This window comes from Parasteatoda tepidariorum, chromosome 9, assembly GCF_982258835.1.
Source record: "Parasteatoda tepidariorum strain Cologne lab strain chromosome 9, Ptep-v5.0, whole genome shotgun sequence".
NCBI lineage: Eukaryota > Metazoa > Arthropoda > Arachnida > Araneae > Theridiidae > Parasteatoda > Parasteatoda tepidariorum.
This window is the reverse complement of record NC_141763.1, coordinates 45344907-45370160: the sequence shown is the minus strand read 5'-3', so window position 1 is coordinate 45370160 and position 25254 is coordinate 45344907. Positions and strand designations below refer to the sequence as shown.

General features: G+C 28.7%; 2 protein-coding genes across 2 annotated transcripts in view; both read left to right on the top strand.

Annotated features, from left to right (window-relative positions):
• LOC107456150 (amine oxidase [flavin-containing]) overlaps nucleotides 1-7393 on the top strand; it is a 38105-nt gene extending 30712 nt beyond the window's left edge. Inside the window, exon 15 of the mRNA XM_087151707.1 lies at nucleotides 7299-7393. The gene's annotated coding sequence lies outside the window, so the exon portion shown is untranslated. The remainder of the gene's footprint in view (nucleotides 1-7298) is intronic.
• Nucleotides 6256-25254, top strand: part of LOC139426651 (amine oxidase [flavin-containing]) — a 29510-nt gene continuing 10511 nt past the window's right edge. The window contains exons 1-10 of the mRNA XM_087151385.1: nucleotides 6256-6283; nucleotides 7299-7393; nucleotides 10541-10678; nucleotides 11983-12087; nucleotides 14799-14890; nucleotides 16796-16937; nucleotides 18083-18143; nucleotides 19941-20032; nucleotides 22880-23039; nucleotides 24975-25074. Coding sequence (XP_087007511.1) covers nucleotides 6256-6283; nucleotides 7299-7393; nucleotides 10541-10678; nucleotides 11983-12087; nucleotides 14799-14890; nucleotides 16796-16937; nucleotides 18083-18143; nucleotides 19941-20032; nucleotides 22880-23039; nucleotides 24975-25074 — 1013 coding nt within the window. The remainder of the gene's footprint in view (nucleotides 6284-7298; nucleotides 7394-10540; nucleotides 10679-11982; nucleotides 12088-14798; nucleotides 14891-16795; nucleotides 16938-18082; nucleotides 18144-19940; nucleotides 20033-22879; nucleotides 23040-24974; nucleotides 25075-25254) is intronic.

Below are 25254 nucleotides of genomic sequence, written 5' to 3'. Positions count from 1 at the left end.
AACTTTTACCCGTCCCCGAGGACGGCTTGTCCAACAATGTACCCGTCATCCTTTGAAACTAACCCGTCGCTTCTAAATAAATAAAAATATAATTTTCTCTTATTTATTACAAACATTTATATAAATTGCACAATGAATTAGTAGTTACTGGGATTGAATTATACAGTAATAAAAGGAATACTAGGTTACTAATTGGAACCTAGTATTTCTTTTATAAAATAATTTATTTCTTTTATGAATTAATTTATTTCTTTTATGAAATAATTTATTTCTTTTATGAAATAATTTAAATGACCAATGTCAAATTATCTGGAATGTCAGTTTATCCGAGGGTTCTGCGTTTTTTAAATTAATCAAATATGACGTTTCCCAGTTCCACAATCAAGCTAATGATTTACAGAGGTTTCTGCATAAAAATCTGAAAAGGGTTTTCCATTTAGGTAGATGTTCATAATTGCGTTTAACGCTTCTTGTTTAAGACCAGCACGTAATTTTTTTTTCTTTTGTAAGTTTATTGCTGAGAAGTCCCTTTCAACCGCTGCAATACGGGAGACAGAGAAAACATCAATTTCACCATGAGCAGTATGGTGCTGTATTTCTAGATTAGAGGGTCATTTTAGAAGTGAGGTGCTAGACTCTTGTAAGATAACAAAAATTGAAAATGTATCGCAAACATTAACGGGAAAATGGCTGTCCGTGCGGACGTCGGATTCGAGAAATTCGTTGTCCGCGGGGAGTTTTTGACCGCTGAGAACGGGCAGACGGGTCGTTTTTCGAGCCCTGGTCTGACATGCATTATTTTAGAGTGTTTTAGTCAGCAGCGCCATCTTTTAACATTCTTGGTAACTAATTTTGAATATTTGTGAGTACAAATGGAAGATTTTTATGTAGTACGCAGCAAACTGAATGCTTCCATCGTGTCCCCTTTTTATAATTTTTTTTCCTAAACTGTTGAAAATTTTTCGGACATTCACTAGTAAGCAGTACCATTATGAAGATGTTAAAGTAAAAAAAAAATCAATAGCGTCTTAAGTCCTATTTAGACAATCCAAGTTCTTGAACGAAGATTGATTGATATCACTGGAAATTGTTTTGCTTTGAGCTTGGATTGCGTAAACAATCATTAAAGTTGGTCCAAAGCCTTGGACGATAGTAGAGAATGTTCTACTTTCCATCCAAGTTTTTCCTCCCTTAACCAATCAGCGTCTTAGGTTTTGTGACGTCAACAAACAGGCATCAGACTACGTCCTTTTGTGGTCTGTTTTCATGTATTTTAGTCCAAATAAACTGATCTGCTACGGTCTATTTGTGTTATTATGATTTTATTTTAATTTATTTAGTAATTTTGAACTCATGTAAGTATGGTTTTATAATGTTGAATATGAACAATGCGCATGCGCAAGTTTTTCTTCCCACCAATCAGTGACATTCAAGAACTTGGATAGTGCCGACGAATCATCCAATTTCTTGGACAGAAAAATTCCTCCAATTTCTCGGATTCAAGAACTTGAGGCCTTTAGACACAAAAATACACTTTTTATTTATTTTTAATAATTTCACAGAGAAAAAAAGTTTGGTCAAAACCAATAGAATCCCGTAAAATTACAGTATTTCTGGCTCTATAGGAGCAAGAAAAAAATCGGTAATTTTTTACCAATCTGGTAATGAACAATTCAAAACTTTTTTGATAAAGAACAGAAACTTTTCTATAACTTGGAGACCCACCCACCATTCGCTTAGCTCTCTCATTGGAATCTTCTGTATTTTAGTCTAGTTTTGTAGGCGGCCAAGCTTTTTGAATCAAGTTCAGAAAATATGCAGCACAGTTCCATAAAACCTTTTATTAAATTTTTTTTATTCAGTTTATATACACTATGATTCGATTCACGCGCATTCATATGGTACGTAGAAAGTACATTAGAAACAAATAATTCATAGAATTCCCTTGCGTACGCATCTATACATTTCAATGTTTAGAGACGGTTTAAAGGAAGAAAAATATTATGTTAAAATTATCATACTATACGGTAACGATGATTCTAGAAAAAAAAAACTTAATTCTAGTTAGCTGAGCCAAATTATACGGTATATAAATCATTCATTTGAGAATTCTTTTGTTCATATAATAACAACTTAACAGAAATTCTGGCTTTCAAAATTATAGTTCATATTTCCACATATTTAGTAAAAAAAAATTAAACCACGAAAGGGAATTTAGCCGAATAAATGTGTTTTACACCATGTTCCAAGGTAGTATGATGAAATTACTAAATTTAACCATATCTACCAAATTTCATCTCATATTGTAAGACCAAATTTTACAGTTAATGTTACTAAAATCATCAACAAAGCGCTTTGGTAATAAAAGAGACAGTGAGAGACAGAAGCATGGTAAATTTTACATTATTCTGGTAATTTTGACCATACCTTTTTCGGTATAAGTCTTTTATTATTCAAGTTATCGATAAATTCGTAAAATGTATAAAGATTCAAAAAAAAAAATATCAGGAGTATCTTAATAAATAAAACGCCTCTTATTCTTGCTTTAATAATGGAGCATCATTAAAACTAAAATATAGCTCTAAATTATTATTTCATCTTCCTAACAACGTAAGTAAAACAAAAATGTAGAGCAATTCGCTTATATGAACTGTTCACCTTTGATCTTTCATTTCTTTACAAATTATAGCTTAATATGTTTAATTTTATCGTTTCCCACCCGAGAAAGTATGTTTTATACGAAAATTCGTAAATATGTGTACTTATGCGATCAAGCGAAAGACTGCAAATTGGATTTTAATTTTAATTAATTTTATCTGATTAATTTTTAATTTTTAATTAAATTCTTAATTTTTTTTATCTGATTTTTAACAATATACACGAGCATTAGTGTTTTATAAGATACAGATACTTGAAAAATTCTAGTTAAGCAAGGAGAAAAATATAAAGCTCATTTTTTTTAAACTGTGTTTTTTTCTGTCTTCCTTGTTTGTCCGTATAATTTGCACATATAGTTATAATAAATTTCCGTACCTTTATCAAAGAATTCTAAAAATATTTCCGCACGAATTATAGGGCTCAATATTTCGATAATAAAGTAATAAAATGAATGGAACTCATCAATATTTTCTTCAATGAGAGAATAATACTAAACGATGATACAAAGATAATATCCTTAAGTCGAAGGGAAAAAGGATAGAAATGTTAGTTAAATTTAACGTAACTGAAAAGTTTTTTTTCCTTAGATGACGACTGTTTATGCATGAAAATAACTGTTTTACTTGCAGTTGAGAGTATGACTTAGACATCGGCCTCAAAACACAGCTGAAATTTTTCCTTTAAAGAAAGAAAAAAAAAAGAAATATTTAAAGAAAAATATTAAGGAAAAGGGTTTTGTAAATTATTATTTCTTCTATGAAACTTCTTAACGCCTTATGATTATGTAAATTTTGTTTTACAATTTTTGTTGATATTTTTTTCATTTAAGGTACATACATATTTAGAATGAAAAATTGATACTGTTTTTAAATAATGATCATTTAAAAATAGCATTTTGATATTTGATATTCTAATTTCTTTTTCATAAATTATCAGTTAAATTCTAGATATAAACATAGGTACTTCCTACACGAAACCGGACGGACAAGGTTATCTAGATTTTCCGCATGACATCATGAAATAAAAATAAACGAATGATATGTCAGTTTCGGGCCTTATTGTATGTATCGTTTCCTTTCTTTCTTGGACTCTCACTTGAAAGAAATAAAAAAAATGGTTGATCAAGTTATAGTTGTTGGAGCAGGATTGAGCGTTTAGTTACTATTCCGCACTGTTATTAATTTATTTATCTTTGTAATAATCTTACCTGTGGTGTTAGTTCAGAATAACGTTTAAAAGTTTCTTGCATATTGGTGACTTAACATTAGTTATTATAACTGTATTTTTTTATTTTTAATATTGACATTTGCAAAATTAAAAAAGATTAGTTTGAATTTCGCTTTGTGTCGGAAGTTTTTAGTGTTTTAAAGATAAATTAGTTGTTTCAAAGTCTAATTTTGAATTGCATCATGCAATTTTTATGAATTTCAGTTCTTCTATTTTAGTGAATTAATGATATTTAATCATCTTAAAATTCGTATCTAGTCATCTAAAAAAATTATCTAACAAATAAATAATTTTTTTTGTAGCGTAACTTAAGGTTAAAGTTGTTATTTTAACACTAATTATCATAATTTAGTTTTTTTCTTAATTTTGGCACTTGCATAATTCCGAGAATTACATAACATTCCCCTTTGTCTTGAAATTTTTATGTGTTTTAAAGATAAATTAGTCATTTTAAAGTATAATTTTGAAGTATAATTCTAAGTCGCATCTTAAAAATTTTTATTAATTTCAGTTCTTGCATTTTAGTAATTAAATTATAATTAATCATCTCAATGAATAATTTGTTTTTATTTTGTTGTTGCGTTACTTAACTTTAAAGACGGTAATTTAACACCAATTTTTATAGCTTAGTTTTTTTCTTACTTTTGGCACTTGGAAGTTTCCGAGAATTATTTAACTTTCCGCTTTGTTTAAAAACTTTTAAGTGCTTTAAAGAAAAACCAGTTATTTTAGAGCACAATTTTGAATTGAATCTTACAATTTTTATTCATTTTACTTCTTATATTTTAGTTCTTGTATTATAGTAACTTATTAAACCATTACTTGACTCTTTAAGAACCACCAATAGTTTCCTTTATTATTCATATTATGTTGCAAGTGCATTATTTTATTTGTCACCTTTCACATCATAAATTAAAATTTTTAACCCCTTAAAGTTGAAAGTTTATCCCTTTAGGTCTCTGCTCATTATTATTTTTACTCCTAAAATATCACTACTATTTTGATCAATAAAAAAATGTATCACAACTATGATAATATGTATAATTAACTATGTTTTAGTTGAATTTATGAACTGTTACAATTGACCCCGTAAGTGGGGACAATTGTAACAAGTGCACGGCTGTCAAAAATTGCTAATAACTAATATAATAACATTTAAAATAAGGTATTTATTTTTTTTCTAGTAGAGGATAGTCTACTTTACTCGTCTGTCAATTAATACTAATAATATATTGGATTTTTTGTTAGTTGAAAATAGTTAAGTAAAAAATGTTACAATTGACCCCACTCTCCCCTATAGGTTGAAATTTGGTATATTAGTGGTATACCTTAGGGTTGCTCCCCATTCAAAATAATAAAGCACACTAATTTGTCAATTTAGTGAAAAACGCCCTTGAAAGTTTATTTACACTTATATGTATTAGTTAAATCTTAACGTTGTAAACAGCACAATGGGATAGTTCTAGTGTACCTAACTTACAACGATAATTTGCTTTTCGCACTTACATTTTTACCAAAGAGTTTTTCATTAACATATTTTGTAAAATACTTTTATTAAAGATTCTCTTATTTTTTTACTAAAGATATTTTTCTGTTAAATAATAGCATTATTACAAATATAATTTTATTTTTTGATTATTAAATCTTACCTGACAACTGCAGTGGTTTTTTTAATAAGTAATTTTTTGTTTACTAATAGAATCAATTTAAAAAAAATTAGAATTTTACGTATTACGTTTTTCAACTATTAGACATTACTAAAGTAATAATGTAATGCGATACGATAATGAGAAAGTACCATGCAAAAATTTTTAAAAAATGCAGTAAATAAAATAATTCATATTTCATTTAGTTCTAAATGCAGACAGAAGAAACTTTCTCAAAAATTACTGTGATTTAAAAGCCAAGAAGCATTTAATATATAAGAAAATACAATAAATTAAATAAAATTATACTTAAATTAAATCTATCTAAAAAACTACATTATTATTAAAAGGTAAAGGAAAACGAGATGAAAAATCCATACAGCGAATCAAATCCCAATAGCTAGAAAGAACTTGTTTTTGCCTTGTGAAGTTATCAAAAAACTGGTTTCAGATCGAAAAGTAAAAAGTGACAGCTAGTGTATTTGAGAACACAAATGTATTTGAGAACACAAATGTATTTAAACTAATATTTATATAAACATTAAAAAGATCCAAAACACGCCAAGTTCAGTACATAGATATTTTTAGCATAGGGGGCTGCTGAATAAAGTTTTCTGAAACTAGATTCAAAATTTTTCGAATTTGTAAATTTTCGCATAGTTTTGCTAATATTCTTTGCTTTGTGGCTAAATTGGCTAAATATCTTTGTATTGTCCAAGACGTGATGAATTCAGAGTATGCTGATCGGTACCGTAAGGGTGGACGATTTGCGAATTTTTAATAATTATTTCCGATGAGTAATACTTTAAGACAGGTTTGATATTAAAAAGAGAGCGTCGAATTGCTTGGAAACAATCATATGTGCTGGAAATTGCTTTTAAAAAAACCTAAGGAAAGAATTTGTCTTGTCCAATATGCTCTGAACTCAGATGTTTATTGGTACCATAAGGGTGGACACTTTGCAATTTTTTTTATAACTATTTGAAATACGAAAAATGATTTAAAACTGATTTCAGATTAAAAAGTGATCATCAAATTGCTTGGGAAACACCTATATGTGTTAAGAATTAATGTTATAAAATTTAAAGAAATAATCTGTTTTGTCCAATATGGGCTGAATTCAGATATCTATTGATACCATAAAGTTGGAAATTTCGAGAATTTTTCATGATTATTTGCAATGCGAAAATCATTTGAAATTAGTTTGATCCAAAATTTACTGTATTTATATTATTTCTTTGGTAATTTTTCAACTCTCATCATAACAGTTTACGGGAAATTCTGTTTTTTAAAATTATAGTTCTTAATACCACACATTTTGTAAAAGACTAATAAATGGTAACTGAATTTAACCGAATAAATAGTATTTAATATCATACTCTAAGGCATTACGAAAAAATATTAAATTTGACCTTATTTACTGAATTTTATCAAACTTAAGGAATTTATCATTATATTAAGAATTATTATATACTAAGAATTATTATATTATATTATACTAAGAATTTATCATATTTTTTTCATTTTGTCATACATTATAAAGCCATCTTTTGTTAATTTTACCGAAATCATTACGGAAGCTCTTCTGTAATAATCATAGAGTTTTTTGGTGTTCTTATAGAGTCAGAAAGGCGGTAAATGTTGAGATATTCTGACAGTTTTAACTATACTTTTTTCTTAGTTTGTGTAACCATATATTGTCATATTATAATATACTATCGTATAATTAAATGTGCTCATTTTAAGAGGTATTTCTTTTTATACCAGGCTTAAGCGCAGCAAAGTGGCTAAATGAATCGGGTGTCAACGTTCTGGTACTTGAAGCAAGGGATAGAGTCGGAGGACGGACTCTTACGGAGTTTGTAAGTATAACTTTCGTTACTGAATTTCCGGCTGTTATAAACAGGAAGGGTTTTCCTTATAATCTAATATTTTATTATTGAGATTTTCATACTTCTCTATGAATAATAATATTAATGACAAAAAAGTTTATTTTAGAGATGAATCGAAGCAGTCTTTGGAGCCTTTTTTTACTAGAAATTACGTAATTTTTACATGCAAAAATAAAAAAAACAATTCTCCAAAAACTTAAGAGTCATTTGTAAAAAATGATGGAAAATGAATCATTGATAAAAATTTTTTTAATTAACAGAAAATGCTTTTTATTTTATTGTTAGATAGTTTGATTTGTGATTAATTTTTTTCCAATGCACGCCTGGGGAATGACCTACGTCATATAGGCATCTGAATTGAAGATTTCCATTGGAATCATATTAATTGGGCCAATATTGCTCCTACAGTAAGGAAAGATAGTACAGAGAATGAAAGAACACCAATTCCTTGCCCGGGATTCGTACCCAGAACCCTTCTGATGCAATGCCAGTTCCCTGAATCCTACACAGACCGGTCGGCGAATGTGAATAATAATACAAATCAATTTATTTTTCAACTCCTTATATAGTGTAAAGTTTAATCACATTGTTCATATTGAATACTAATTATATCTGAGGTCTTATTGTACAATACTATGGTTCAATTTGAATGGAAATATGGTTCAATTTAATACCTTACCACTATTTTAGCAAATCGATATTCTGGTTCAAAAATGAGTCGATATTTCAGAGAAAGAAAGTTTCAGAAAAATCAGTTAAACGTTGGGCATGAATTTTCTGAATTGTTGGTGCAATTAGTGTTATCAAGTGTACTACAAAGTATCTAAACGTTATTGTTGCTTCATGTAAAATGAACATTAAAAACGGTGATCATGCCTTACAAGTAGCAATTGCTCCTTAAAAATTGTGCGTACTTATTTCTTTGGAATAATTTAGCACTGCAAAAGCCAATAGCCATACAAGCCAATTACTACAGTTGAGATTTGAATCCAGGGTCCTTATATTTTCATTTTTTGTAATTCAGGGAAAAATTATAAATAGCAATTAAAACTAGCGGGCTCCATCTCCTGCTTGCTTACGCTTCCCAATTACCCAAAATTTATCTGCAAGGCAAGCCAATCTTATACTTTTTACAAGGTAATTCATCTAAGTCAACCATATCACTTCCTTCAATTTGATCACCATTTGAAAGGTGTTCTAGCGTAACCTCTTACAAATAAAAATCAATTTTTAAAAACCTCAAATCTAATTCTACATTGAAATAAATGACTTACAATAGAAAAGATCGTAGAAAAAAAAGATTTTTTCCTAAAATATTTATATGCACTTTATTCTTAAATTGTTTTGCTTAAAACAAATTTTTTTTTATATCTATTCAGATATCAGACGTGATCGGTTGTTTTAAACATTTTTCTCTGAGCTTTAATATCCACACGGCATCTAACTGCACAAAATCCATAATGCTATGCAAATTTGTATTTCAATTTTTCCTTATTTCGTACCGTTTTAGAGATAGGAACAAAGTTTTCTCCTAGTGGCATTGTTGGAAGTCTCATCTTGTCACACTAAACCACTTTATACATAGTAACAATATTTATAGCTAAGTGCAGTAGTTTGAAAATTAAGAAGGTACACCTTGTACATTTTACAACACAAGCTTTGTAGCACATATATTAAACATTTGCATAAAAAATGACAGAGGGGAATTCGCATTAATACCCATAGTAAAGAAAATAATACGAGATCAATATTGTTAATAGTAGATGGAATATCGACTAGAATATCGCAGATGAAACCTCTCGACTTAGTGGTTTATCAGTGGCCTTTATTGTTGACGTTATGTTTCATTGTTTGTACACTTATAAAACGAATCTGGGATTGCATGGTAATGACCTTATTCTGTTAAAAACATAAGTATGGTTAAAATATGCCCGTGTTTAAACCATAATTTTTCTGTTCATATAATAACTTTTTACTGGAAACTGTTTTTCAAAATTATAGTTTTTATTACCGCACATTTAATGGAAATACAAAACTGAAGAGTAAATTTAATCAAATAAATGGTTTTACACCATGCTCTAAGTACAATGAAAAAACTACCAAATTTTATATATATATATATATATATATATATATATATATATATATATATATATATATATATATATATATATATATATATATATATATATATACCGATATTTGATTTTACCAAAATCATTACTAAAGTCAAGCCTTCATTACAAAGCAAATCGATGCAAAGTCGAGCTTTTCGGTGCTTTTTGGTCTTCTCATATAGTTAGAAACACGATACATTTTACAACATTCTGGTAGTTTTGACCATACTTTTATAATCATATTAAGTTAAATTGCAAGGTTACTCATGTTGTTATTATTATGAGATAGCTTAAATTAACTTTACAAAAGAATACTCATTTACTTTCAGAATTTTTTTAATAGTCTAAGTAACCATGGTAGCTTGATTGTTTTTACTTCTTTTTGTTCTTGAACATCTACTATGAAATAATATAGTCACGGCTGTCATTTTGTTATTTTGAACAATACGCTCATAAAAATTTTTTGTATTCGTCTGGATTTTTTATTACCTTCTTTTTTGCCTAATTTGATTTCGTTTTCATGTAACGACAGGTTTGTAAACAAAGCGAATAACACTGTGTCTTAAAATTATAAACATTTTATAGTTTTCAGATTCAGTAAAAATTATACATCATTCTTTAATTTAAAGAGTTAGTATACTTGATATTTCACAGTTAGCTTTGTATTTAAACTAATGTATTATAGTTTCTTAATATAAATTACACTGGGAAACAAGTTTTTTTACCATATTACGAACTGGATCTTGCCTGATTCGAATGTGGAGAATTTCAAATCTAAAATTAGTTTTGCTCCTAAAGCTACAATTTTTTTCAAAGACATTTTTAGTCTACTTTTTTTGATTAAATAAGAAAGTTTGAAAACGTTATAAATAAAAGGGGGTGGGAGCAAATATTGCGACAAACTTCTTGGGCTGTTAGGGAGCATCATGAGGATTAAAATTGCATTAGATCTGAGTTGAAAAGTTGTAAAGTTGTAAAGTTATTTTTTGCATTATTTTAGAATTCTAAAGTGGACTATGTTGATATTGGAGCAGCATATATTGGGCCTGGCCAAAATCGTTTCCTACGAATGGCAAAAGAATTCGGGGTAGAAAATTATAAAGTAAACGAAAAAGAAAAAATGCTGTTTTATAAAAATGTAAGTTTTTTTTTATTGTTTCTTATTATGAACTGCTTATAAATTAAATGCAAAATTATAAGTCAGTGCAATATGATTTTTAGTCAAATCTGTCTTTTAATCGCACAACGATCAAAAAAATAGAGTAACCTTAATAACTTTAGTTCAAATGATAGGATTTTTAATCTTGTTGGTGAAAAACCTGTTTACTGATCTTAATGGTTCAAAGGAATGACTTGAAATATGCTTATGAACTAGAGCTATCTATTGATTAAGAGCTATTAATTAGGCTCCAATTGTTTAGTCTGAAGAGCCGACAGAAATTTGGATTTCTTTAATGTTAAATTCACTTTATGCGTAGTTCTTCGTATCCCGTGAACTTTTTATGCGTAACAAGCCAAATTCTGGAAAATCCATATTTTCCATATTTGCGTATAACCTCTATATTTGATAGTCAAAAATCTAAATTAGTTGAAAAGTATTATGTTAATTAGGAGAAAGTACGTTTTTGTATTTGATTTCGCAACTTATGAGTACGCTTATTAATTGGCATATTTGAGGTTACCCTTTTGAACCATTAAGATTGACACTTGGTGAAATTCCGATGACTGGAAAAAAAATTATGAAGGGTTATATCGTTTTTATTTTGCCCCATGTACATATCATAGATACAGTATTATAATTAAATAACCATTAAATAACTATAAAACATCAATTTTGAAAAATTTGTTTCACATTAATATTTGACTTATTTTAATAGTAGTCTAATTCTAATTCCTTTCACCAAATTCCACTTAGTTATAGTCGTAACATTTTAGCTAGATTTCCTAACCCTATATATAACATGAATTCTAAAATAATGAGTTATAAAGTTTTTAGTAACTGAAGATTAATTATATGGTGACGGTTTCCAAAATCTTTAATTAGCTCTTTACACCTCATTAGTAAATAACTTTCATTTTAACTTATTCCGAGAAGTGTATTATTAGACTTTAGAACTCTGATATAAAACGTTTCAGATTTTTGTAAAGAAATTTGAAAAACGCTTATAGTAGCAGTAGTTTTAATAACAATAATAATAATTATTATTATTATTATTATTATCATAAAAATAATTAAAATTATTATTAATATTATTATCATTAATAATAATAATGCAAATCATTAGTATTTTTAATATTATTAGTAAAATTATTATCATTAATAAAAATAATAAAAATTATTATTAGCAAAATTAATAATTCGATTTGTATTAGATATTTATTATTAAAAAATAGCAAATGTGAGAGCTCTGTTGAAGCATTGTATTTTTAATTTGTTTCCAGGGTAAAAGAACTCCTTACGAGGCAACAAGTTTCCCGATTTCAAATCCTTTTGTTCTCATGGATATCAATAATATATTTTATCTAGTTGATAAAATGACAGAAGAAGTAAGTCTTTTTTATTAATTTTATTTTTGTACATAAACACAAAAAAGTGCCCCCTTGATTTTTTTTTCAAATGCCTCGAGGCACTTGAAATAACATTATCTGAAAACCATTGAGATTTCAGCAAAAAGCATGTTTTAAAGGGAAATAATGCATGTTTTGTACTAAATGTACTGTTTTGTAACAATTTATAAAATAGCTTTTCCATGTAAGGGCAAAATTTCTATATGTGAACTTTTAATAGTAGTCTAACTCAATTTTAATCCTATTTAGTGAAAAAAAAACGCGATAACTTATGTATTACTGATCAAGTTTTTGTTATACGTGTAATTTTAATTTAAATATTTTCAAATACGAAAAGGGGATTTACTGAACACAAATTATCCAAAAACCATATTTTAACATTTAAATATTTAAAAACTTTAAAATTATTTTAAAATTATCCTTAGTTATCGTATACATACTGTATAAATAATTTAATTCCTTGGGTCCCAGGAGAGTTTGGATGAAGATTTCAGTTCGTGATAGGCCATCAGCAATTGCTATCTTATACTGTAAAACATATTACATTAAAATCTTTTAGAAATCATCGAACAAAACTACAGAGAATAAAAAACGGAAAGTTTCTGTAAAATAGAGAAAAACACTCACGGGATGCTCAGGAACCTTACAGAAATAAATTCAGAAAAATGCGTTAAATTTACTTTTCGTCGTTTAGTGTAAACAGTTTCAGTGTCAGAAATTGTTATCTGAAGCAGTTTTTGACACCGAAACCGTTAGGAACAATGGATTAGAGCGGAATTAGAACTACTAGCAAAAGACCCGGAATCAATTAGACACCCAAGTTGGCAAGTGGATTCGAACCCCGGCCAAACTTTGTTAGGCGCGCACTCTATTCCCTACACCGAGTTGATCTACTGATCTTTAACCCCTTAACGATCAGTTAATTTTCAAGAAGAAGGTCATAAAAGTGCCTATTTTGCCAAATGCACGTATTTGATTAGTGCTGATATCTTGTTTAAAATAAACTAACTATCTTAAAAATATCCTGGTACTGCCATCTGGTGTGTAAAATAAGAAATTAAATATTTTTCTGGCAATAGAAATGAATTAGGTTTATTCTTATTGGCGCGTTACTACTGAACACTCCAGCCCGGAAATTTCACGGGAGCGAGAAGGAAGGGGTTAAAGTAAGATATTACTGCATAGAAATATCTGAAAGAAAAACTCTTTAGAGAAACGTTCAAGGAGAAAAGGGGATTTTACGTAACTTTGTTGGAGAAAAACTATGAGTGAGGAATTACGTAATATAAAAAATAATATTTATTTGCTCTCTGTACTTTATCAGAAATTTTGTATGATGTATAAAGTCTTAGTTTCATTAAGTACTCTTAGCGTCATTATATTCTCAAAAATACCTATATGTTTCAGAATGAGTTCTGATAGCTCAATGAGTGAAGCGCTATACTTTCAATTAGGTCGTGCAAGTATGAATCCCAACTGTTGTGAATTCGCATGCACTCCATTCAAATGCAGTTTGTAGTCCTAGTTCTTCATCTAGGAGTTATTTTGTCTTCTGGGTGGGTTGCAAAATTACAAGGCTGTAAAATTGAATATTGGTTGCCACAAATTCATCATGGGCAAGCTGTACTACGACAGTTGTGAAATAAAAATCAAACTATCCATTAAAATGCTTCATATTAATAAGCATTATTATATTATTTAAATTGGTATGAGAGAACTTAAATAAAGGCCAAACGAAACTTCAGAAATAAGCATGTCAGAAGAAACAGCACTTCTTCAGGGGACATACTGCCCTGCTAAAATGCTGAAGCTTTTATGAAGTCTATGGTTCAACCAAAAACTAACTGTGCCCCAAGGCCCCATAATGGAAGGAAATATTTTAAAAAACGAAAAATTAAAATTAAAAAGAAAATCCAGAGAAACACAAGTATATCGAAAAACACATTAGACAAAAGTTCTCAGAGAATAACACGTCAACATAAAAGATATACAAATTGAAAATTTAAGTTAAAATGATAAAAGAAAATAATAATAATAAATAAATAAAATAATTTGCCAGATCTTTAAAACTTCGAAGTGAAATTAAATCATCATCCCAGTGCTGTCCTCTGTCAAAAAACATTTCGTCTGGTTTTAATTTAAGTCCTTCCATATTAATTTAAATTGTGTACTAAAGACAATTTTGGTTTTATGCTGATGTTAGCTTTTTTCCATTTTGTTTTATTGTATTTAAGGTTTTGGTTTTCACTTTAATTCCATTTTTGTAACTCTTGAAATATATTATTGTATTAATATTATTATCATGAATATATTAATAGGATGCCCGGGGCTGAGTGGTTGTACTCCACGCTTTCGTGTCACAGGTCCCTAGTTCGATCCTCAGACCGGGCAAAGGTTGACCTTTCATTCCTTCAATGGGTTGATAAAATGAGTACCAAGCATGCTTGGGAACAAAACACTGGATGTTCTGCTATTGGTTGGCCACCCAAGCGGAATATCTGCTCTTACATCCCAGAGCCCAAGGTCAAGAAAATTGAGATGGATACTGTAGGCCTTGGCCCTTTATGGGCTGTCGAGCCATTGGGTTTAGTTCTATTATATTAATAAATTTTATTATACTGATATATTATTATATTTATAATACATTAATGGATACTATTATTAATGATAAATAAAATAATTTTCTGTAGATTCCAGCCGAGTCTCCATGGAATGCACCCCATGCAGAAGCATGGGATAAAATAAGTTTCAAAGAATGGCTGCATAAGACCTGTTGGACCAAGTATTGCTAATTTCATTGAATTTATTTAACTACATTAATTTTTTTTTACTGTTTTCACTGTTTTGATTATATAAGCAAGTGTATAAAATAGATAAAAGAAATGCTATAAAATTTTCTTCCTTAAAATACACGAAATCTTCAGGAAATCATTTATCGAGATCTTTATGTAAAATTACAGAGTACTAAAATTGAAAGCTCTCTGAAAAAAAGGAAGAAAAATATTGGTAGGAACACAGAAAAAGAATTTCTAGCTCTTTAACTACCCAGAACATTCAATACTGTATAATGTGAAAGCTTAAGACGTTATATGGGAGAAAGTACACTGAGATAAAATGCATGGTCAAAACAACTACAATGTGGTAAAAGTTACTGTGCTTCTGGATCTATTGGAACAGTAAAAAGCTCTGTATTTTTTACAAAAGTACTTGGGTATGAATTTTGATAAAAATAACAATAAAATATGGCTTTATAATATGTGATAATATTTGGTAATTTTATCATGATGCCTTAGATCACTACATAAAAACTGTTTACTCGGTCAAATTTGCTCTTCAATTTTGTATTTTTTACTAAATGTGTGGTAATAAAGGTAAGAAGTTTGAAAGTTGGAATTTCCGGTAAACCATTACCATATGGAGGAGAAAAATTCTCAAATAAACAGTTTAGATACTGTATAATTTAGTTTTATCAACCATAATAATTTTTTTTTAAACCAAAAATGTCATAGCCATAGAGTAAGGTAATATTACCATAAGTTGCATTTTTCGATTAAACTTCGTACAGATCTGATTAAACACCAAACTTTTAGCACGGGGAAACGAACTGCAGCCGAAATTGTCTTTGACGAAAATTGTACCCAACCCACTGACGGAGCTGTTATTTCCTTATGAAATAATTATAATATATGAAAATAACTGAAGGAATGTCCCTCCAGAGAAATGTACCGAATAAAAATCGTATTTTTCAGTAACTATTAACGAGAAACTCGGTTATATTCGCTGGAACGAAAACTTACGGAATTTATGAGAGAGTTTTTCCTTTCTCTGTGTATTTTTACTTAAATTTCTCTAAGTAGAGATAAAATAATATTTTACAAGCCAGTGAGTATGAAAGGGGGTATTTATTGTTATTTGAAACAGTATGGAAGGAAGTGAATTTAGAAAAACATTTTGTTGCATTTAGAATTCTAATAATATTTTCAGTTGATTTTTTTTACATACATAGCAGTATCAATCATATTTCATTATTACGATGGATGATTATTATGAACCAAAAAAAAAATTTCCTGCTATAAAAAAATAACAATAAAGTTGACAATTTTTTATTGTTTTTTTATCACATTTCCGGCCCTATGAGAGCACCAAAAAGGTCAGTAATTTTTACACAAGCACTTTAGCAACGGTTTTAATAAAATTAGCAATAAAATAGGGTTTTATAAAATACGATAAAAATTGGTAAATGAGATAAAACTTGAGTAATTTTATCATGATATCTTAGATCATAGCATAAAAATCATTTATTAGATAAATTTATGTTTTAGTTTTGAATTTTTTACTAAATGTGAGGTAATAAGTATTATAATTTTGAAATCTAGAATTTTCGGTGAACCGTTACCATATAAACTGAAAAAAAATATAAAATTGAATGGATTAAATACCGTATATTTTGACCGTATATTGGTAAAAAGTCAAACGATCTGGAATTTGTATGATTAGCCTGAAATACTTAATATTATTTTTAGATTATTGAATGACATACGTAATACTTTACCTTAAAAGTTGATTACAACATTCAAAATGGTGTGGCGTGCATCTGCTAATCTTTAAAAATCATTAGCTGTATGGAAAAATATTACAAACAATATCTGCAACAAATTTTGTATTTTAATGACTTTGTTTGTTTCAGAGGAGCGATAGAATTTTTCAACAACCTCAATACTGTAGTTTTAACAGCTGAAAACTATGAGGCGTCTTTGTTAGGTTTCATATGGGTAATCAAATTGGGTGGGGGATGCAAGAGAGTATTTTCTATTACAAATGGAGCACAGGTTGGTTTATTTTATGTATTATATGTTTACTTAATACTCAAATTCATTTAATATTAAACAGAAAAACAAGTTATACCTTGGTCAAAAAATCATCTTGGAAATAAAAAAAAAAAAACATTCCGAAAGTTTCATGACACAAAGCTAAGAGCTCTGAAGAATGGTGAAATGCAAATATTTTTATGCCATTCTTACAGCACACGAATAGTCGCTGTTTTTACCAAACTTGAGTTATAATATTTTTTTGTTTGATTATAGGGACAGGGTTTTAAGCGAATCTTTAAAAAAATATTTTTCATGAATTGAGATTTCTAAGATTTACTTCATAAAACTTTTGGTTCCCTAGATGATTTTTTGTGCAATGTAAGAAACAAAATATCAGTTGTGCATTAGCTCTAACCAGAATATATTATGACACGTTTACAATTGTTCAAAAGGGCTCACTTTTAATTTTTGTTAATATATTACAGGTATTAGCATTTTCATGTTTAGTTGAAAGTTTGGTAGCGATATTTTAATAAACAAAAACATTTTGTATTTCATAGGCTATTTCTTGTCACCCTTTATATAGTTAAAAAGAAACCATTAATTGTTTAATCTGATCAAAGACTTTATAGAACAATCAAACTCCTGAACTCGCAAATGTATTTTTACTTCGGTTATATTTATGTATTTTAATTTTTACTTTTAAATTAAAACATATACTTTTGTTTTTATTCACTATGAAAATGTACTGGACCGATGGATATGAGGAAAATTTAATTTCATTTTTTAAAAGTAAAATAATTTTTTAAAGGCATTTAAAAAGGGCATGCTAGATGAACATTTTGCAGGCCAATTAGGGAAAAATATAGCTAACCAATTATTAAATTTTTTTAAAAATTTTTTAGGATGATAAAACCGACAAAAACTTTATTTTTGCTTTTACAAAAGATATAATGTAAATCATAGTACATTTTTCGACGGGTTTCCTCGAAATTTGTATTTAAATTGTATTTGTATTATATTGGTATATAATCTGTTATACAGTACTTTACGAGTTTGTATAAGGGTCAATCACGTTTTAAACTTTGGCGTTATTTATGCATTTTCCTTATCTTTGAAACAGATTATAAATAGATTTATTAGCATACTTTATGTTTTTTCAGGAACGAAAAGTAATTGGCGGGACACAGCAGATTAGTAAGAAGATGGCCAAGAAATTAGGAGGTAATTTTCATTTAATTTTTATGGCATTACAAGATATCAAACGTACAAAACTGAAAAAAAGTATTTTACTATGGTTGACGATTGAAACACTCTTCTATGTTTTATGAAAATATAAATTAATAATTACTTTACTTCTAAAACATAAATAAATTAGTATTTTATTCTAGTTATTTTTGCATTATTTGTAAAGATATTCCGTAACGGAGAAATATTTTATCTGTTTAATGCTAAAAAGATGGTTAAGAAGCTTAGAACATATTGGTTTAGAATCCAAGTTTTGGAATAAAATATTTTTGAATCGTAAGAAAATCAACACCATACTACCGTTGATATTAGTTACCTAGAGCAGTGGTGCGCAAATTTTTTTCGATTGCGACTCCTTTTGTAGAGAGAAATTTTTCGGCGACCCCTAGAGATAAATGTTCACAAATACGATGTATATTTCGCGCATTTCTTTCGTTTCATCGAATAAAAACATCATCATATTTGACTCATATTAATTTTTATTTATAATTTTAAGAAAATACTTTTTGTATAACTCAAAAATCAGTAATTGCCCTTTAATGAGATGTATGTGGCTGCAAGTTTCTAATTATCTCATCGATGTTTGGATGTATGTTACTAATTGCAATTCGCATACCATCTTCAGGGTTTAAACGCTAGCGGTATTTAGTTTTTATTGAAACTAGTTTGCTAAATCCAGTTTCACATAAATACATTGATGCAAATTGTATTAACACTCTGATGGCATTCTTGCATAAAACGGGATATTGTTTTTCCACGGATAGCCAGATAGAGAATACATTACGCATTACGGTCAAGGAAAGAGTGGACAGCATGAAATTGCAATTGAACAGTGAGTGGCGGAGCTTCATTCTTTATATGTACACTGTATAGTATGCAGCATGCAGGGATAATGCATTTCATAAAAATTTGGCGACCCCTAGTTTGCGCACCACTGACCTAGAGAATCAAATTTTTAGTTGTTGATATAATTTATAAGAGGCAATTTTTTTCAAATATTTTTGCAAAACATTTCTTTTTATATCCAAAATCATAGATTTTTCATTTTTTAATATTTTTTTAAAAATATTTAATTTTCGATTGATTGCATGAAGCATAATATATCAATGTTTATAAGCATTTCAAGCAGATGAAGAACATAGTGACAACATTTATAAATTTATTATAAAGCGGTTTCATCCAATAATTGTCCACAAATGCGAAAAACAATAAAAATTGAATAGATATTTTTCAATTTCAGCTCAAGGTGTAAAAATGCTTTATTTCGTTTTATAATTTCCCACACTGAGAAAAATAAGTATGGTCAAAATTACCAGGCTGCGACAAAATTTACTGTGTTTTTGGCTCTATGGGAATACCAAAGAAAGCTCGGTAATATTTACAGAAGTGCTGAGGTATTGATTTTCGTAAAATTGACAATGAAATATGATTTTATAATGTGTGATATGATTTTGTAAATGTTGTAAAATCAAGTAATAAGTGCATAAAATGAAAGTTCATTTTATCTTAAAAGATTGATTATCTTAACACATTGTCAGTTATTTGTTTAATACCGATGTTGAAATAAAATACAATTAAAAAATACGTTATGATACAATTAGGATACTCTGGCGCATTACCTTATATATTTTTTATACTTTATTCCCTTGTAAAAAATACATTAGAAGCTTTGCTTTCAAATTTTCTTTTTAAAAGATTTAAAAATACGAAAAAGTTTCTGAAAGTCATCGGAATATGTTTGTATTACTTTTAATAACAAATTGTTTTTCATAGATTCTGTTATAATGGAAAGTCCTGTTATTTCAATTGATCAAACCTCAAAAGATGCCGTAATTGTGAAGACTTTAAATGGAAAAGAATACAAAGTAAATAATAGTTCTCAATTTAAAAATAAAATAAGAAAATTATGTAATTTAAAACTTCTGTAGAAAGGTATGAAAACAAATTTTTAATTATATAACGGTCATGGATGCATTAATTGTTGAAAGAAGTCTAATCCATTCGCAGTAAAATGGTCTATAATAATCCGATTAGACCACATACCACCCAACTTAGTGAACAAATTACTAAATAGAGTTTCTAAGTCACAAAAAATTTCAGTAAAAAGTTTTTTTAGTACGAATTGAACATATGAACACAATAATGCTCTAAAATTTAATGTTTAAGGAACAACTAGGATAGCAGGAAATCATACGACAAATGCTATACTACCCACTGGCTAGATGGGTCTTGTTTTGAGGTTGATGGCGTGCGCATTTTATTTGTACGTCATCACACTTTTCAATTATGTTCAGCAGTAATAGTAAACAGTCGCATGTGTCGTCATTGCATGTGTTGCTATGGAGACCGCTGCTGTATGATAATTTTTTTTATAATTCTTTTTTTCTTCACCAGCAGTCATTCTTAATGTATTTACATAATAATAATTTGAAGTATTTTTCTATTATTTTTATTATTAACTTATAATTACTGCCTTGACGGTGATTTTAATATAAACATGAATACTGAAGAAGGAAGGTGACGTCTTGAAACACGTATATAGCCAGGATTTGAAAACCACTCCGACGACAAACATCAATTGAGACAGTTTTTGCTACCCCTGATTGGAAATCTTGTGGCGTTTATCGGAGTCAAACCAGAAAAAAAAAAACATTTGACCAATGGGTAGCCAGTGATCGTGATAAGCGATCACAATTTTTCCTTTTTAACCCTTTGACGCAGAAATTTCATTAAACTTATTTTCATTAAAAACTAATTATTTTATTTTAATAATTTTTCTTCTTTTCTTTTCATTAAGCTTTCTTTATTTCATTTGATTGACATAAAATTATCGATTAAAATGGACTAGACTTCATACATAGCTGCGTTTTGATAAACTTTTTATTCGTTAATTTAAATTATTAGAAACCCTTCAAAACACACGGATGACTGAAATAATCAAAATTGTAGTTTTACCATTACACTCGTAAATGATTGTAATACTTATCTTAAATGTAAAGTAAGCCTCACTTAACATTTATAAAAAGTTTTTTTTTTCATTGATTCAAAGTCATTTCAGAATGCACTGAGAACTGCACTGAACGCCACTGCACTGAAGAACTAAAGATTAATTAATGCTTATTTGTGCAGCACTTTCACCGTGCATCGCGCAGGGCAGTGGTGTGCAAAAGTGCGTACATGCCCGGAATAAACTCTTTGATTATATCTCATTGAAAAGACAAAAAAATGAGCAACCCCCTTTTTTATGATTAAATATACTCAAGGAAGCATATCTCAGATAGCAGGCGTTAACATTGTTACGTTAAACTTTACGTTAAACTCTGTATTTTCATTTTTATTTGGTTGGCATAGAAAGGTTGACTAATTAATCCTTTTTTCTTAAAACTCAGTAGAAGGAATTAGTATGCCAAACGTGTTTCCTTAAAGATTGAAAAAACGCATGTCAAAGACTTTGCAAAAAGAAAAAAGAAAAAAAAAAATCTCATTTTTTCACTTTTACTGTAAATTTTGTTTTTCCATTTTTTAAATCTGGCTATGTCCAGGCTTTCAAATGCAACATTTTGTTTACGCTGAAAACTCAACCTTAACCAACCTTCACTTTTAAAGTACTGAAGAAAGTATATAAAAACCTGAGCAAGTAAAACTTGTTTCCGTGATGATCAAAAAATCTAAAATAAACCTTGAGATGGTAAATTTATCGTCAGTTTGAAAACACTTTCTACTCTTTATGTACGAATGATGCTTCATCCTCGATTTCAGAAGATTTTTCCAGTCATGTCTTGTAAATGTTGATTCAATATCAATAAAAAAGGGTTGTTTATGCAAGCTAGGGACTAATATAGGCGGAAATAATTAAACGGAAATAATCTCAAAACGGAAATAATTAGAAAAAAAAATTACAAATAAATTGAGAAAGTGCAGTTGTTAAGGCATTAATATATTGCTCTGCACACACGAAATTAATTTTCATTCTAAGTCACTATTATTAAATATATGTTTACATAAAGAAGTAAATTCAAAAGTATACAAATATATATTCCCAAACGAACAATTTTCTTTTTTTATAAATGCTTTGGAAGGCGTGAAAATTAGATTAAAAAAAATTACAAATAAATTATGTAACTGATTGTCGGGAAGTGAAGAGTTGTAAACAGGGACTAAATATGGACTAATAATTATATCTATGATGCAAGCTTAATGGGAACCTCATAGTGCGTAAACTAGTTTAAATAACTTTAATATTATTTCAAGCTTGCATGGTGTATTTTCTAATAATTTATATACTTGAGCTTTGCGAAAAGTTGTTGCTGATATTAAAATCAATCCTACACTGCCATCTGGGATGTGATTTTGTATGATATTTCCTCAATGTTGACATCAAAAACAAAAAGTGTTTACTGTTTCAAATACTACAGTACATAATTTATACATATAATCAAAAATTCAAATAACTTATGATTCTTAATTTAAGTAGTTTATTTTGAATAATTCATACAATTCTGTAAATAACTCAGGCAATGTATGATTTATCGTTTAAAATTTTATAGTTTTTATGTCTAAGAAATATTGGATTTTATTCGCAAGCACGAACAGCAGATAGCAAGAAAATTTCATTACTAAAACCACGCTGCTTTTCAATGCTTGAAAAAAATTATATATTTCCTTCTGCAACATTTCAAACTCGCTGAGATTTATTGCCATTATCTTTGCAGGCGAAATATGTGATACTTGCTCTGCCACCTATATTACAGATGAAAATCCATTTCGCTCCTAAGCTTTCTGCCTTACGCAACCAATTGATTCAAAGAGCACCAATGGGATCAATTATGAAATCCATCCTCTATTATTCCGAACCTTTCTGGAGGAGTAAAGGTGAGTTTCGAATGAAACCTCTTCAACCCTTTTCGAACTTTATAATAATCGCATATCACTAATGTACCACGTGGGAAATCACAATGTAAAATGTGTAGTGAATTTATGATATTTGGGTTGATGTAAAACTTTTTTCTCTAGCTATGCAACTCGCTATCAACTTTGAGCAGAAGTCTTTTTCTTTTCTTTTTTTTTAACTGTATAGACTTTAGTCAAGAGTTTGATAAACTTCTTAGTGCCCAATTAGTTTCGTCTAGAATAATAAAAGAAGGAGTTGGTAGTCAGTGTGCGTCTTTGTATCCCTCTTGGCGCTCTCACCTCAAATGGTTCTAACTCCAGAGCCATTTGTCTTTGGGTCTTGAAGTTAGGATAGCGAGAGCAAGTGGCAATTTAACCTCTGGACGCTGAAAATCGTTCAAAGATTTTAATTAGTCTGTTCGGGAAGTAAGTTTTAAAAAAAAATCAATTTTTCATAGCGGTTGCATAACGCATTGCTTCAAATTAAACTGAAAACGATTCCCTTTTTTGTTATCATTTATCAATATAAGATCAAAGATTTATTTCAGAAAATTTAATATTTATTTATTTTTGGAATTTTATATTAGCTGGGTTAAAGTATAATCAATATGCCTGGCGTAATTTACAAACTATAGTTCATTTTTACATTTTTTATTCATTTCTTGCTGAAAATCGTTTAAAAATTTTAATAACTCTATTCGGGAAGGAAGTTTAAAAATGAATTTTTCTCATCGCATTTTTACGCATTGTTTACGTATGTTACGCTTGCAGTGTTACGTATTGTTTAAAATTAAACTGGGGAGTAATTCTGATCCCCCCCCCCCATTATTTAAGATATAAAATCAGTGATATTTGTTAGCCATTTAATCAGAAACATACTTCACTCGAAGTTCATTGCATATTCTTTAATAATTATTTATTTTCAGATTATTGTGTCAGCTATATCAAGTTAAAGTGTTTATAGTTCAATTTTTAGAATTTATATTCGATAAAAGATCTACCAACATCATTAAAGAATTTAGTTAAAATGGTATGGATTTGTTCACAGCTTAATCAGAGCTTCCTGAGTTATAGATTTTTGAACCCAGTTCTTGTTACTTGTATTATGAGGGTATCTATCAAACTTAGGAGGGTAAATATCAAACTTACGCATAATGATAATAAAAAACCGTTTTATCGAAAATTTGTATGAAAATAATTCGATCCATTACTCAAAGCCCTGATAACATTACCTAATAACAAAATTCTTAACACTCTTTTTGTAAAACTAATTCAGAATTCAGGCTCATTTTAAAATCACAGATACCGTTGCTCTTCCTCTTTTTCTAAAACTTATCCAAATTTCAGGATCATCTGAAAATAGTATCTTTCAAACTGTTTCTTAAGGTTCTGGTAGTCTTCCCCGAAATCGATAGTCTGGTAGTTCTGGTTGTTTTCCCCGAGATTCTGCACTTTTTATAAAATCTTTGTAGAACTCGTTTTCATTTTATAATAGTTGGAATCGTTGCTTTTAGTACTTATAGATTACCTGCAAAATAAAGATTCTTAAAGCTCTTTAAATAAAATTAAGCAAAACTCGGAGTAATCGGAAAATACTTTGAATTGTTGTTTTAGAAACTGATATTATCTTTTAAATTAAGAATTTTTATTGCTTTCTACACATAATCATAAATTTTTCTTTCTAAGTTAAATAAATTCAAATTCAGAAACACATAATAATGCAGTTTTTGAAAAGAAACGAACTGATGTTTGAACATCTAACTAAGTTGATTTAGGAAAAAAGTATGACAACTTTTATTGGTCACTAGAATAGTTTTAATAAAAATTATGCACCTAACACTATTTGATCTGTATCTAATTTATTCACAGTTTTCTAAAGCATCGAAAAAAAAATTATACTTTTCAATTTCTTTTTAGGATTATGTGGAGCTTTTTTGATCGATGGCGGAAAAGATTGTCCAATTAACTTTACTTTGGATGATACTAAACCAGATGGAAGATTTCCTGCTATTGTTGGGTACATTGAAATATTTTATTTTATTTCACGCATTCATAAAGAGTCCATCATATTTTAATTTTTAATTCGTTTTAAATAACAAAGGAACTTCTTCGCGAAGTATCATGGCAAGAAGTTTTTTAGCAAAACTTATTGTGTTACTTTTACTTTTTGTGTACTTCGACATGACAAAACAAACAT